The sequence below is a fragment of the Gracilinanus agilis genome, chromosome 1 (assembly GCF_016433145.1).
Source record: "Gracilinanus agilis isolate LMUSP501 chromosome 1, AgileGrace, whole genome shotgun sequence".
NCBI lineage: Eukaryota > Metazoa > Chordata > Mammalia > Didelphimorphia > Didelphidae > Gracilinanus > Gracilinanus agilis.
In genome coordinates, this window is record NC_058130.1 from 242,928,423 (window position 1) to 242,944,306 (window position 15,884).

General features: G+C 34.9%; 1 protein-coding gene across 7 annotated transcripts in view; it reads left to right on the top strand.

Annotated features, from left to right (window-relative positions):
• The first annotated feature begins 964 nt into the window (after positions 1 to 964).
• The window catches only part of ELAVL2 (ELAV like RNA binding protein 2), an 82,468-nt gene continuing 67,548 nt past the window's right edge, over positions 965 to 15,884 (top strand). For 4 of the 7 annotated variants that reach the window (XM_044657492.1, XM_044657493.1, XM_044657496.1 and 1 more), the window contains exons 1-2: positions 965 to 1,036; positions 3,889 to 4,132. In XM_044657492.1, the coding sequence (XP_044513427.1) occupies positions 965 to 1,036; positions 3,889 to 4,132 (316 nt within the window). Of the gene's footprint in view, positions 1,037 to 3,888; positions 4,133 to 15,884 lie in introns of those variants that run through there. The other 3 variants (XM_044657494.1, XM_044657495.1, XM_044657498.1) reach the window with 2 other exon arrangements.

Sequence of the window (15,884 nt, forward strand, 5' to 3'; positions counted from 1 at the left end):
TTTTTGAATTATAGCAGTCAAAAGTGGGCCTACTTTAGAACAGCTGGGTGGCCAAAAGAGAGTGGTATTGGGATTTTGTGTCAATATTGTGGCTCTGTTTAGTGTCTGGGAAAGTTGTAATAAGTTGTAAATGGCCCATTAACTATATTGGAGGCCTCATAGCAGTGCTAATTTCCAATCGTGCTGGGTTTGCAATTTACATATTAAAAAATGTTCACTTGGTGCGTTCAGGGACGAAACTGATATCCAATTCAAGCATTACTCTAAACATTCCTATTTTTTGGTCCAGTTATTCCAATTGAAAGATGCTGGTTTTACTGTCTCTCGGTATATGTGAATAATTCTCAGTGAAATTGTTAAAAGAAATCAGTTTGATTATAGTGGCAAAATGTCTTCACGGGGTTTCAGTTCACTTTTAATTTTAAGTCCCAGGACAAAAAGAAGATTGTTGTCTAATAGAACAATATAGCCTCTTCTTCCCATAACAGTTTTCTTAATAATCTTTCAGTATTTGGGGGACAGGTGGGAGAGCTTTTAAGAATGTTCACAGAGAAACTTTACAAAACTGCATGACCAATCACCTTCATCATTGTAAAATTAAAAATCATGCACATTACTTTCCCTCTTTTACATTCTAAAAATATAAAGAGTAGCACATGATATATCTAGATGTTGTTTAAGGTAGTGCGTCAGGATAGTTGCCAAGATAACTAGTTAATACTACTTTTAAATCAGGCTCTTAATTAAAATGCTTATTTTTGTGCAAGAAAACTACACATTAAACCGAATTTGGAAAGATTAGATTGGAATTGCCTCAAATTCAATTAAGCCACACTGCATGGACGTGCTGGGAATATAAATACAATTACTGTAAATTTGTACAAACTGATTTGTTGCATTATCTTGCTAATCTAACATACGGTACTTTTTGTGTCCATATTGCAGACGGCAACTCCAAACTAACATGGCAGTCAGACTGTGTGATGTGGCTTCTCTGCTTAGAAGTGGTTCGTGGGCAGCAGAGCCTTGGACTGGGGTCTGTGGGATTTTTCTTAAATTCTGTAGGCTACTTTTTTAGCATGTTGCAGTAGTGCTGAGGCCATACCAAACACTTGAATCTTTCATTTGGCGCATACTATGTATGTCTATTCTTACATTTCAGCCCATGTTGTATGGCCTTGCTTAGGATTTTGAGCACATTGCAATTTTTAATATGGTGATAAATGTAGAATTAGAACCACACTTTGTATAACTCGTAATCTAAATCAGGTTTTGGTGCAGATTCAAAGAAAAGAGCGTAAAGTTTTGAACAAAAAAGTTTTGGTATGGTCTGAATACTAAGTTACAGTAACTTGCATTCTGTTTCACTATGTATTTTTTTGGTTACTAAATTTTGAGGTTATTGACAAATCTTGACGGTTTAAAAACTATTGAAATTATTGAAAAAAAATTTCTGGCTGAAAATCATTTGCCCAATAACTGCTGAACAAGTTCTCATTCTGTGAACAGTTGTGTTGAGCCTATCAATGGAATATGCATTATTTGTAAAATATAGCACATTAGTATCATTTTATTCTGAGCAGATGGTTCTATAGCTGAGAAATGCTGTAATTTTCAGCGTGCACAGCCTACTGCAGCTGTTCACTTGAATGTTGGCTTAGGATCTCATTCTTGCCACCTGAACATGAAAATAATTGTGCAATTAAGTACGGATTGTTTGTTGTCCTTGCTAAATCCTGCTAATTTCAATCAATGAATACTTTATATTTTAAACACTGTCCCAGTGAGCTTTAGACAGAATCTAACATTTGGGGCCCCATAGTTCTTTCACATAAACTAACACAGGAACAGCAGGTGGGTTTTTTTGTTTGTTTTCTGTTTTTGTTGTTGTTTTTTTTTTAATTGGCCTTGGTCACTCTTTTTCTGAAGTTCATTGTTTCGATAGATGAAAGGAAAGGGTTAATCTGAAAGGAAAGGGTTAACCCATCAAAAATGTCTTTTGTGGGAGGAATGGCTTGTAGAAAAAGTACTTTGGGGCAGTTTGGAATGATAGTATGGTTTTGCAAAATTGTATTGATTAGAATTTCTTAGGAAGACAAATATACTTTCCCAATTTTAAACAAATTTGTTACATTTTATTCTAAATAACACAACATCTTAATTAATGTAGTTTAGGTATCCCCTGTCTCCTCAATGTGTTTCAGATGCTTCCTATTTGTTGTTTTTTTTTTTTCTATCCTCAATATCCCAGTGAAGGAAGTAAATATAATAGATGATAGAATTCCCTTCTTGGAAAAGAAAAAATAAAAGTATGGAGGTACTGAGATTTGTCCATTGACAGAGAAGTAGACTGGTTTCAATTCCTCTTTAATTACAATATTATTGATTCTAGGCCAGTCCACTTATTCCACACTGCCTTCTTTAAGGCCTACTAGGACATGAATGTTTTGCTTATCCATTGGTGTATTCCCTTAAAAAAATTTTAGGTACAATAATTTAAAACTACTTTTGTCTTCCCCTTATCACTTTTTCTTCTTTCCTTCTCTTATTCTAAGACCTCCTCTTTTACTGCCATTTCTTTTTATTTTTTTAATATTAAGATATCATTACAAATTAAAATCCCCACTATTTCAGAACGATTGTCTTTTTAGAGTTTGTTTCTCTGTAGAGACTAGATATTTTATTGATAATGTCTTTGGATGGTCCACACTTGCTATAAAACTTCAGATTTTCAGAACCCTAAAAATTTAATCCTTTTGTTTTAGGGTATCTAAAGACTATTTGGAAAACTTAGGATTGTGGTTTATTACTCTTCTGTATGAAGAGTTACAGGTTGGATGCTATGAATGCTGGACCTTGTCCTTAATAGTCTGGGTCACTATTGGCCAACACCGATATTTGTCTAGCATATTTGAAGTTTGTAGTTGTCTTTTACTAACCTTATTTTAAGCATTGCTCAAGTTAGAATTGCTTGAGCTGGTCATTTTCAAAAGTTGATTTGTTTTCATTGTGTTTTTTCTTTTATGTGTGAGTGAGCTACACAGTTTTACTAGTGTCAAGCCAAAATACCAATTTTGTGTAGAGATTTTATTTTGATACTGTAGTAGATCAGTTGCCACTAACTTGGTGGTTGAAAATTACTAAGTGGTATTTTTTTTTCCTTAGCTTAAATGGTTGGAGAGAATGGCCTAGTAGTAGTTTAATAAAGTGAAAATAGTATTCCATAGTTTCATTCCCAAACTTTCATTCAGATGCTATTCCACTGCCTAACATGTGACATCCATGATTTTTCTTCCTCTCAACTCCTAGGCAGGATAGTTATAGAATTCTGTCAATCAAAAAACTTACCAATATGTAACCAAAACAGTACATGTTAACAAAATTGTGCATTTCCTCTTTGATTTTTAAGCTTTTAGATGTTAGTGTTTGAGAGTTAAAATTCTAAGGAGTACATCCAATTCTCCTTAGGCTAGGAGGTTTTTTGCAGCACATTAGACCACGCATCAGTAGTGTGGGGTTCAATGAAATCTGTGTGCTTAGGCACAACAAACTTGACCTGAAGTCCATGGAAGTTCCAGGTGAGTAGGGGGATCTAAATAGATCCAGAATGTGATAGAGAATGTTTAATTTAGGAATTTGATAAGTCCTTATATGCATGCGCAACAATGCACATATATCTATATCATAATAATATGTGATGCTAAAAGTATATTTCCATAGTTGATGGGAGTTAAAGCGTGGGTGTTGTGGTCTAGTAGAGGCTTTTTTATTGTTAATTCTGACAGTACAACTTGTGTTTAGTGACATGTCTTTAAATTCTTGGCTGGAATCTCTTTTAATAGATTGTGAAATATGAATTCTGACATTTCTTATTTTCTCTGTTTTTAGCAGGTAATTGCTGCCATGGAAACACAACTGTCTAATGGGCCAACTTGCAATAACACAGCGAATGGTCCAACCACCATAAACAACAACTGCTCATCACCAGTTGACTCTGGGAACACAGAGGATAGCAAGACCAATTTAATAGTCAACTACCTTCCTCAGAACATGACACAGGAGGAGCTGAAAAGCCTCTTTGGGAGCATTGGTGAAATAGAGTCCTGTAAGCTCGTAAGGGACAAAATAACAGGTACGTAGTCATATGGCTTGCTTCCTGTTGGAAGAGTGTGTTTGGAGGTGGGAGGGCTTTTTTAGCCTCACCTGCTTGTTAATCACATCACGCTTACATTTGACACAATTTAGCTACTTTCTTCATTCCTGACTGTATCAATGGCATCAAATTCAGCAGAATGGCTATTTAGTCTTCCTTTCTTTTAAGAGGATTAAAACTAAAACTGCATGTGTATTAATTGGGCCTTAATATCTTCCAAAATCAATGATAAGGATATGCTGACAAGGGGAGGAAAAAGTTGCTATATCACCCAGACTTTCTTTCTGAACTTAGCAAGTTGGATTTATGCTTCAGAATTAACATTTAAGGGAAGGCGTGCATGCTTTGTCCATCTTTTTAAAAAAAAAGTATCCTTGGATCTCTATTCCATATTTGGTAATATATGAGCTAAAGGCATATGGAAACATTTATTTTGCTTTTGTATAAAGTAGCTGAACAATAAATATTAATTTGATTTGATTTGCATTTAGTTAGCTCTTCAGTTGTCACATTAAAAATACTGCTTAACTTAATTCTGGGAAAATGCTGCATGAATGCTTTCACCTCAGACGTTATTTAGCAGGAACAGATGAAGCTGTACACTATTTCCTGACTGAAGTAGCATAGCATCCTCTTCTTCCATGTGTTTTTTGCTTCTATATTTCTAGATTCTGTGGTTGTTGTAGCTTCTTAGTAACTGACTTTTGCTTCTCTCAGGGTCTCCCCCCTACCCCCCTTTAGCCCCTCATTAATTTTAGGAAGAAGAAGTATTAGTAGAAGGAACAGGGCTGGGAAGGAGGGAAGAACTTTGCAAGCCACCAAGGGATTAATTTTTGTTTTCCTCTAGCTTAAATAAAGATTTGGAAAGTCAAATTAACTGTGTCTTTCCTTACCATTCCTATATGAGATATTGTTCATGTGTACGTGTACAGGGTATAAATATAGACCAGGAATATTAAGAGATAAAATCAAGTGTGCCCACAAAAATGGTAAAGTCATTGAAAAACTCCCAGATTCCCAAGTTTTACTTCCATCTAGTGAGATTCTTCTCAAAACTTTTACCTGAACTATTAAAATTTTTTTTAAATTGGCAAAATTTAACTTGTACTTTTTTTGCATCTCTATCTTCCTGTGATTATGTTAGTAGTAAAACAGTCAAAACATTGGCAATAGAAGGTAAGAATGAAAAACAGAGAGCAAGAGCATGGAATATCTTGAAATTTCATCAGATTCCCAAGAAATGGAGAGTTAATTCTCTTCTTTGTCTTATTTTTCCCTCTTGGATGCTCAGAAGAAAGAGGAAATTAAGAGAGCTATACCCAACGAAACATCTTTTCATATCAGCCTCTGGCAAAGCAAAAGGACATCAAAATGAAGAATATGAATAGAACAATAGAAGATATGAATCTATTAAACCTACCTTAAAAAAAAAGACAACTAAGTTCCATATCTCTGACTCCTTCTCTCCCTTCCTGCTGCCAGTTTGCATACATATAACAATATGTTCATTGTGATTCTCATTCTATAGACTTAGGTTGCTTTCAAAAGTTTTAGCTTTAGTAGCACAGCCAGCTGAATGCCAAGGATTGAACATATTCCCCATTATTAGAATGTACATTATTATACAAGAGAAGAGGCAGCCTACACAGGGAAGTGCCTGTTTTAAAAGATCCTTTTCCAAGTTTGTATATTGGCACCATTTCACTCATTTTAATATAGACCGTGAAAATTGGCTTAAGAAGTACTTGTGCTTTGAGCTTCAGTAAGCTTTTTTTTTATTTCTATACATTCTTTAAACATTTAATGTATATAAAAATTCTTTAAACTCTTAACACCAGATAGAATGAGTTAGTAAACAGTGGCCTTTTGAAGATGTTTGCCTTCTGCTTAATATTTGTCAAAATAGGAGTTTTATCTCTTCTAGAAACATACCCAGTGTTCTCAGAGAATTTTCAGACTTTAAAAGAGCCATGTCATTATTCCATGTGGAAGTGGGCAGAGGAGTGGGGACAGAATTGCAGAGGGAGATTCTAAATTCCTCCCATGCCATTTTAAGCATTCCCCTTTATTAATAATGGTTTTTTCCTTTAGTTCTGACTTTTAAACATCTTCACTTTTATTTTATATATGTGTGTATACACACACACACTATCTATATGTACATATATATACACACATTTATATATATACACATTTATATACACACATACATATATATATGTATGTATATCTATTGACCTTGGAATCCTTTTTTTATATATAAGGGATAGAGAATGAGAAATAAGTAACTTAACAATCTCAGAATAGAGTTTCTAGAAATATTTGGGAATATTGGTAGGGGAAATAGTTCACAACTCATAAATATGTGTAGAAATGATTAGGAAATTATCTTTAGAAAGATAACAACATTCCCTGTGGCAGGGAAATTTAACAGCTTTTGTTAATTTGTGAAGGAGTTTGTGTCAGGGAGGGGAGAAAAGAAAGGCATCTTGGTCATTTATCTAGTTTACCTGATTTCCCCTCTCATTTTATTTAATATTATGCATTTTATTTAATATCCTCTTAATCATAGGTCTATATTATCTAGAGCATTAAGATTCTCAAAGTCTCATCAATATTCTATATAATTTCTTAATTGTTTATCTTGCCATGTTGAAAAACAGAGTTTTAGTAGATTAGTTATTTTAGTAAACTAACCATCCTTTCTTTAAAATGATTATCATTTCCTCAAAAGTAATAATAGCTATGATAATAACTTTAATTTATATAGCACTTACTATGTGCCAGGCACTGTTGCAGTTATTATCTTAATACAACAACCCTTAGAGGTAGGTGCTATTATTCTTACCATCGTAAGAGAAAACTGAGGCAAACAGGTTTACCAGAAAAAGATGCTCCCCCAGGAGTTAGTAGATTCATGTGGTCCACACTTTTAACTTCAAAGTTTATGCTTTTATAATTTTTTCTTGGCAGCTATCTTTGTTCAAGCCATATTTACTTATAATCATTACTTCTACAGTTTTCTTTTTTTCCTTAAAAAATTTTTTTAAGTATTTTTCCATGGTTATATGATTCCTATTCTTTCCCCTCCCCTTTTTTCTATAGTTGTTTTCTAAAAGAACAAGAGTTGAATAGAATTCTGAGGTCTAGTCCAACCTATGCTTGTGTAAGAATTGTCTTGAAGGTATCATTGACCACAATGGCTATCCGTCTTTTCCTAATAGCAAAATGAAGGGCAGCTTCAGTTCTTTTTAACATTCAACCATTGTCTGAAACTTTTACCATTGTTTCTGCCTTCTGGGGCCATGGAGGAGAAATTTAATTTAATTTCTTTTCCATTTGGCAGTCCTCAAAATAATTGAAGACTGTTCTTGTGTTCACCTGAATTTCCTTCCCCCCTCCCCCCAATCCTCCCAGAGCAGAATATCCTCATTCCTCTAAATATCCTTCTAGGTCCTTGTCCTGAAGTTTTTTTAGAACAAGCCTCTTGGATATTCTCCAGTTCATCAATGTCTTTCCTAAAAGAGTTGAACTTAAAAAAACAGCATCAAACATTGGGTTTACAGGTCATATGGACAAAGAAGCTTAAAGTCTACAAAGTACAATTGGGTCCTTTCCCTCATTAGTCCCTAACATTTGAGTCACAGTTTATTCTAATCCTGATCTTATCTCCAGACTGAATTGGGCTTCTAGATGAAATAGTCACATTCTGTCTTGGAGCTGAATCTCCCCTATCCATAATTTGTTCTAGACCTACATTCCCTTAGGTGCCATTCCTCAGCTCTCTCAGCAATCACAGGTGGCAGATTGAACCCTGGTTAGATTATTAAAATAAATTAGACACTTTGTTGTTGTTCAGCAGTTTTTCAGTCATGTCCAACGCCTCATAACCCCATTTGGGGTTTTCTTGGCATAGATACTGGAGTGGTTTGCCATTTCCTTCTCCAGCTCATTTTACAGATGAGGAAAGTGAGGCAAAGAGGGTTTTAAGTGCCTTCCTGAGATCACACAGCTGGCAAGTGTCTGAAGCTCATTCCAGGACAAAGCTCTATTCACTGCACCACTTAATTACCCTAGACCCATCATGGTATCAAACTCAAATGGAAAAGATTCCTATGACTACATATTGATTTAGAAAACCACAATTTAACATTTTCTGTGCTGTATTTTATTTTTATTTATTTTGTTTAACATTTCCCAATTATATTTTCATCTGGTTCACTAGCCCTCAAGTAGCCATTTATGAATTAAAGAGATTTAATTTGCTTTTCCAGCTTCTGGATGAGCCATAAAAAAGTATACTATTCTAATGGACTGACAGTCTATGCCCTGTGCTTCATAGAATAAGCAAAGAGATTGGGGTAGGGCAGTCACATCACACATGAAAAACTTGATATTTAATGTTTACAAATATGAGGAAAGTAACTTCCCATTCTGCCTCCTCCCCGCCTCCCAATCACAGTAGGAATACCTTGTTTTAATCCTAGACAAATAAATACTGAGATACACCAGCACAGGTAGATAAATGGACATATTAGCCTTGAACAACTATCTGGAAGTTAGAGATTGATTTTTCCATCCCTTGATGCACTTAATTTCCTGTTATGTCTAAAAGGAACTACAGGAGACAGAGTTGATTAACCAGATCAAATATTGGAGATACTATATGAGTTGTGTAATTTTTTCAAAATTTTATTAGCTAAATCAGACTCATGAGAATTGACACCCATTGTTTGTTAGGTTAGATTTCTTTTTTTTGTTTGTTTGTTTTTTTGGTTAGATTGTTATATTTTATTTCATTCAGAGGAATTTTAGTCCCTGTATCAGTATATTTGCAAATAGTAATTCATATTTTCCTCAGTTTACTTTGGTGATTCCTCATCTGTGTCAGTGAGTGTTCCCCAAAGCTCTGTCCTAGGCTTCCTTCTCTTTTCTCTCCCTTTTTTTGATAACTTCATCAGCTCTCCTGGGTTTAATTATCACCATGCAGATGGTTCACAGATCTATATATCCAGCCCTAGTGATTCCTCTGAGTTTCAGTCCCATATTATCAACTGCTTACTAGACATTTAAAATTAGATGGCCCAACTCAACCTCTCTTAAAAAGAATGTGTTAATTTTCTCTTCAATCTATACCTTTTAAATTTCTGTTGAAAGTACTACCATTTATTTTTGTGTTAGAATTGATTCCTAACTTTCAACCCACAAATCCAGTCATCTGATAAATCTTGCCAGTTCTACCTACACAGCTTCTCTTACATGCTACCTTATTTCTTAATTCACATAACCACCACCCAAATTAAGGCATGTGGTTCAATAGAGATTCATGTATCGATCAGGGAGCATTTATTAAACACCTACTATGTACCAGGCACTTTGCTAGGCTACTATGAAAACACAAAGAAAAAAACAATTCTAGTTCTCAAGGAACTTACCTATTAGAGTACATCAGGAAATAACATAATAAGCAGAAATAGAATAAATTAAAATAAATTTAAGACAGTTAAAGGAGTGAGTGAGGGCATAACCATTTAAGAGATCAGTAAATACTATAGGTTGTATGTATAAGAAAACAGGACTGTGATACATAAGCCATGAGTTCTGTTTTTTGCTTTGGCTGTAACTAGTTAGATGAACTTGGGAAAGTCACACAAAAATCTCATTTCTCTAGTTGTAAAGTAATGGGTTTAGAATAAAGGACCTCTAAATGTCCTTCTAGGTTTGACTTCATTTCTACACGTGGTCTGAGGTCAACCAACTCTTGCTATAGAAAAATAGTAAAAATTTTACTGGTGTTAGACACTGTTGTATTTAACCTAAGATTGGGTAGTCTAGTTTATCTGCACTCAGTTGCAGAGTTATTATTACATCATTAGGTAACTTTAGCAGTGGTTTAAAATAATGATTATGACTTCAGAAATAAGAAAATCGTAGAATTAGAAGGGGCCACAGAGGTCACTTGATGTATTGGGTCTTTTCAGTCTTATATAGTTAGGTAAAGATTCAGTTCATGAAAAGTCTCTCATTAGAATTAGAAATTCTTCACCTAGTAATGGTAATGGGAATCTTAAATACCATTGAGTTGTATTTCTGGTTCTACCACCAGCCTTGAGACTTTGGACAAATCATTTAAACTCTAAGGTTTCTTCCAGTTGATTCTAAAAAATTTACAACAATTACATAAAGCTTTTACAAAATATTACAGCTCTTAAAACCTAACTTTTAAATCTTTCATCCTATAATTAAAACTCATTTTCTCTTATTGTGTCTTTTTTTTCTTTCTCTTATTCTGCATGTAGAAAAGTCTAAAAAGATGTGTTCTATTAGTGTGTTTAAAGCCCATCATTTTGCTCAGCCTCCTTGAAACATTGCAGGTATGGTACATTTTCACAAGTCACCTACTCACTTCTTTGGATGCTAATCTCTAAGAGTGTAATGTGAATATTCCCTTATTCAACATAATTAATTTCTGTTGAAGATAGATCAGGTATTTTTTTAGGGGTGGTGCAGTTAAGGGGGATGAGGTGGGTAAGATACAATTATAGCTGAGGGTTTTGTCTTAAAATAATGACAACCCAAAGTTTTACATGAATACATTTTGTAGCTACCGAACAATCTAAAAGGGACTGTCATTTACTTAGGTGATGTTCTTCTAGGGATTAGCATGTTCAGTGATAGAATAAAACAGACATTGAGCACTTTCAATCCACAGAAAAATGTTATATGCTGGAGGAGACACATTATTTAGCTGAAATAAAATTGTCCTTAAAAATTAGGTCAGGGGGCAGTTGGGTAGCTCAGTGGATTGAGAGCCAGACCTTAGAGATGGGAGTTCCTAGGTTCAAATCTGGCCTCAGACCCTTCCCAGCTGTGTGACCCTGGGCAAGTCACTTAACCCCATTGTGGAGCCCTTACCATTCTTCTGCCTTGGAGCCAATACACAGTATTGAATCCAAGATGGAAGGTAAGGGTTTTAAAAAAAAAGAGAGAGGTCAATTAAGGTAATTCTTCCTCTTAAATTGTACCTGAACTGAAATTTTTTGGTCTAATGTTTTTTTCCCCCCTTCATGGCAGTTCATATAAGGTCCTAGTCTGTAAGAATCTTTTAAAAATAAAAAAAAAATTTAAGTAGAATAGTTCACATAAATGGCATTAACTAATTACATAAGATGTTTGTGCATTAGAAAGATAGCTGTAACAAGTTTCCAGCTATAGCAATTTCCTATGAGAACTTTAATATTATTAATATAATGGAGAGATTAATGAAACAGTTTAGCCCTCAATTTTTTTTTCATTAAAACCTAATCTCCTTTACTTAGATCATAGTTCAAAGTTTTACAAAGATCAGTGATTTTTAAAAATTGAATATCATGTCTCTATACATGTTAACTTTCCTAAGGAACCTTAATTTCAAACACACAGATATTAGCCAATTTTGTGACCTCTGTAGAAGCAGAAAGATAAATAACAGTGACATTCTACATCTTGAAGTAGCCAGTTCTTAATTTCCATCATTTATTACCCAATTTCCCCTAATTTTTGTCTCCCAGGCTGGATTGTAAGCTCATTGAGCTAGAGAAAGCATTTTCCTTCCCTGTATAACCTCCCCCTACCTGCTACCACAAGTACTTTAGGGTGGAATTTAAATATATTCCTTTCATTGAATGGATTGGTAAAATTATTTCATCAAATCTCATGTGTTGTGATAATCAGGAAACACGTGGCTTATCAGTAGCCATAGATAAAAGAGGACCCTTTGTTTTTGTAACTAACTTAAGTTTGACCAGGACTGATAGCTGTCATATTATGTGAGCAATTATGAAGGGTCCTCCTCCCTAACTACAAAGTAGATATTTCCTTCTTTGCCCTTCGCCTCTCTCCCAAATAATCTGTTCCCATCTGTGTTCAGAAGCTAGATTGAAAAATACTATCATTTTTTTATTTTGTCCTTTTACAAACTAGACTGAGTCCATAATTAAATCTACTAAGTAATTATAGCAAATGGGCAAGGGCTAGGAACTGGACCTGAGATTTAATTGCCATAAGGACATCCTGGATAAGAAAACTCCTAGCAATGCGAATAGGCATCCTTGTTTACAAGTGTAAGGACACTTGCCCAAGGACATGTAGTTTGTACGTGGCAGAGATGTGATTGGAACCTGGAACACCAGATTTGAGGCTGACTCTTCTTCCTCCTCCATTCACTGCCTCTCCAAACAAATGGGTCCATATCGATATTAAAGCCAGAGGAAGCCATCACATTGGGGATAATTGCTAATTCAGTTTCTTTCAGGTAGACTATAGACATCGGGAAAGATATTCCTCCTGCCTCAGTGAAAATAGTCATTAATTAGGTAGGATTTGGATTTAGAAGACCTGGTTTAAATTGTGACTCTTGTACTTACTAGCCTTGTGACCTGTAGATCTGTGTTCCCCTCCTATTCCAGATCCGTTTTTCTATTATTTATTGTTCTAGCCCAAGTTAGCACCATTACTTGGGAACCTCCTATCCATTCGTGGGAGCACTTGTTGATTTTAGAGTGTAGATTAAGTGTCCTATATATTTTCTAATCTTAAAGTAGGAAGAATGGGTAGATTCACAGGGAAGTGTTTCTAAGGGCAATCTGGAAACACGATTGTATGGTAAATATAAAGAGTACTGCTCTGGGTTTAGAGATGGAATTCAAACTTAGATCCCCCTTGATTCAAATAAGCTATTCTTAGGCTAATCTCTCTGAGACTCTTTGCTCATCTGTAAAATCCTCATATCCTGCCTAGAGTAACTACTTCCCAGGGATTTTTGCACTGCTCAAATAAGATAATGAATAATAAAGCATTTTATACAAGTACTAAAGCACTCTATAAAATGGTCACTGCTTTTTAAAAATTGAGCTATGCTTAGTACTTTAGATTAAGGGTTAAAACTCAGAGCTTACACTGGAAAATGCAAGAGCACACTTCAAAGAAATTAATCTGATAGCAGGGGCAGCAGAGTAGTCCTTTGACCCGTCAAGATCCCTGCAAGGAAATCCTAGACTATAATAGGAGAGCTTTCATTTCATCTTGGCCAGAACCAGGCCTCTTACCACTTGGAGCCCTTTCTAAACCTTGCTGCCCTAACTGCCTAACATTATAAGCCCCCTTCCTGTGGTCTTTTTGCTGTGCTTCGAGGATGCTGGCCCTTGTTAGGTGAGCTTTCCCCTTTTCTGGCCTTATTCACGTGCACAGTCCCACTTTGCATCCCCCTCCCTTGAAGGATCCTTTTTACAAGTCATCTTCCCCGATAGAATATAAGGCCTCTTGAGGGTAGGAGAGTATTGCTTTGGTTGTATTTATATCTGAGAGCAGTTACTGGCACACAAGGTAAAGGGTTCAATAAATAGTTTATTATTTATTATTCCTTTATTTAGGAACTTAAGTATGGTGGGGAGGATTTGGAGAAAGGTCAAAGGAAATTAAAAATAAGTACCATCATTGTGGGAGTATATCACAGATTATAAATTCAAGTGAAAGAAGTGACTTTTGCCCGGTTCTTGCTATCTCAACACAAGCACAAAACAAAATGTATTTATGAAATAAATAAAACTTTAGTTTTTTATTATCAATTCTGCTAAAAGTAGAAAAATAATACATTTTTGCATTTCCTTGTTAATTCATCTCTCAAAATGAAATAATAGTAAGAGGAGCTTTTATTCTATGTCTAATTTTATTCATAAGGAGGAATTATTTGGTGAAGTAGAAGGAATTAGAATTCCTTTTGAGAATTAAAAGAATTTGAGAAATAGAGAAAGTATTATATCAATCCATGTTTCACAATGCTTGACATACTTCAGATGTACTTTCCAAATTCAAGAAAGCAGATTTCAGAAAGTTCAGAGAAAACTAGTATCATCCAGTAACCTGAGAGTAGGTTAGAAAAGATAACTCAAGAAAGACGAAGGGTTTTCTAAAAATATAATCATGAATGGACCTGATAAATAATAAAGGGAAGTTGGGGTCTAAAGTGACTAGCAAGTCTGGGCTCAGCTTTTTTTAAAAAAGTGTGAAAATGATAAGGGAACATATAAATAAGGACAAATAAAATTATTGGGAGTTTAATAAGTCTTAAAATTTCATAGTGCACTGTGGTGAAGACTAGAAGGAAGGCATATTGTAGCCCAGAAAAGATTTTCAATAAGTAGAGCTGTGTTAACATATATAGCTTCATGCAATTTTCTGATGGAATCTTAATAACTTCAAAAGGGATTCATGTTTCAGGTAAGAATGGGGCTAAATACCTTTTTAAAAATCTTGTTTGGTCAATTAAAATTATGACCCCATTTGGGGTTTTCTTGGCAAAGGTATTGGAGTGGCTTGCCATTTCCTTCTCCAGCTTATCTTATAGATGGAAAAACTGAGGCAAACGGGGGTAAGTGAGTTGTCCAGGGTCACAGAACCAGGAACTATCAGAGCCAGAAGTGAACTCAGGTCCTCCTGACTCCAGGGTCAGTATCTATCTACCACCTAGCTGCCCTCTTAACTCTAAGATTCTTTAAAATTACTTGATAATGGGGGTAACAATGAAAGATAGTTGGATATACCAGTTTTTTTTAATGCTAAAAGAAAATAGGAGAGTCATCATCTCCTTTTAACTGTATTGCACTCAGTTTTTTAAAAACCATAAGGCTTTAATTGTCTATTTTGATTTTTTCAAAAAGCAAAATTATGGTGTTGTAGTCATCAGTGCCTAGAAAAACTTTATTCATGAGGTCTTTACTCCATGCACCATCAGCATGGAGTAATGCCTATATCCAAACTACAGAAGGAAGGTTCTTGATATTTTGTGTCTCTGGGGATAGCTAATTATTGGAAGACTTCACTGTCACAAGTTTCAGAAACATTTCCCGGGACCTTAATTAACAAAGGTGTGGCTTTCATAGCCAGATGAAATTGGTTTATATAAGATATTGTTGGGGGTTCTGCCAATCAGTCAATAAACACTTATTATACTGTGTGCCAGGCACTGGGCTAAACACTGGGAAGAGGCAAGTTCCTTCCCCAAGAAGTTTACAATTTGTAAGTGAATCCAGCTCTGGGGAATATATTCTAGGAATTACTCTCTGAAGGGTTATGTGAATACTTATTATTGATTCAAATCTCAACTTTTGGAGCTTAAAGACAAATAGTTCTATTTTTCTGACTTAGATGCTAAAATTTCTGACATAGTATAAAAGAGGGAAGGGTAGAGTTGAGAAAATATATCAGAGAGAAAGTGAGACAAGGTATATTTAGCTCATGAAAGAAATCAGATTAGGCTTAATCAGGTTTTTGCCGCTCAATTTTTTTTTAAGCCTGTGCACTTATTTTAATTCTTTTTGCTTGTCACTGATCTACTCATATTAAATTTTATTTTTTAGGCAATCCTTAATGGATGTAGGGGTAATAACCACTAAAGGGCAAAACTGATAAAAGGTGACTTCCTACTTAGATGATGGGAAAGAGGTACTTGTGCCTAAACAAGCCTGGACCTCCAATTTATTTTTTAGAAATAAATTTGGCCCCCATAAATAGTCTATATTTTAGATGTAGTGGATTCTAGGCATCTGTTTCTTAACGTGGATCATCAAAAAATTAAATCTTGACTACATTTGTGCTCTTAGGCTATTTCACTTGGTGTCATTTTACAGAAAAGGATGATTGGTGAAGAATGAGGAAACTCGAGAAACCTTTCAAAGCAAAAAGAGCCAATATA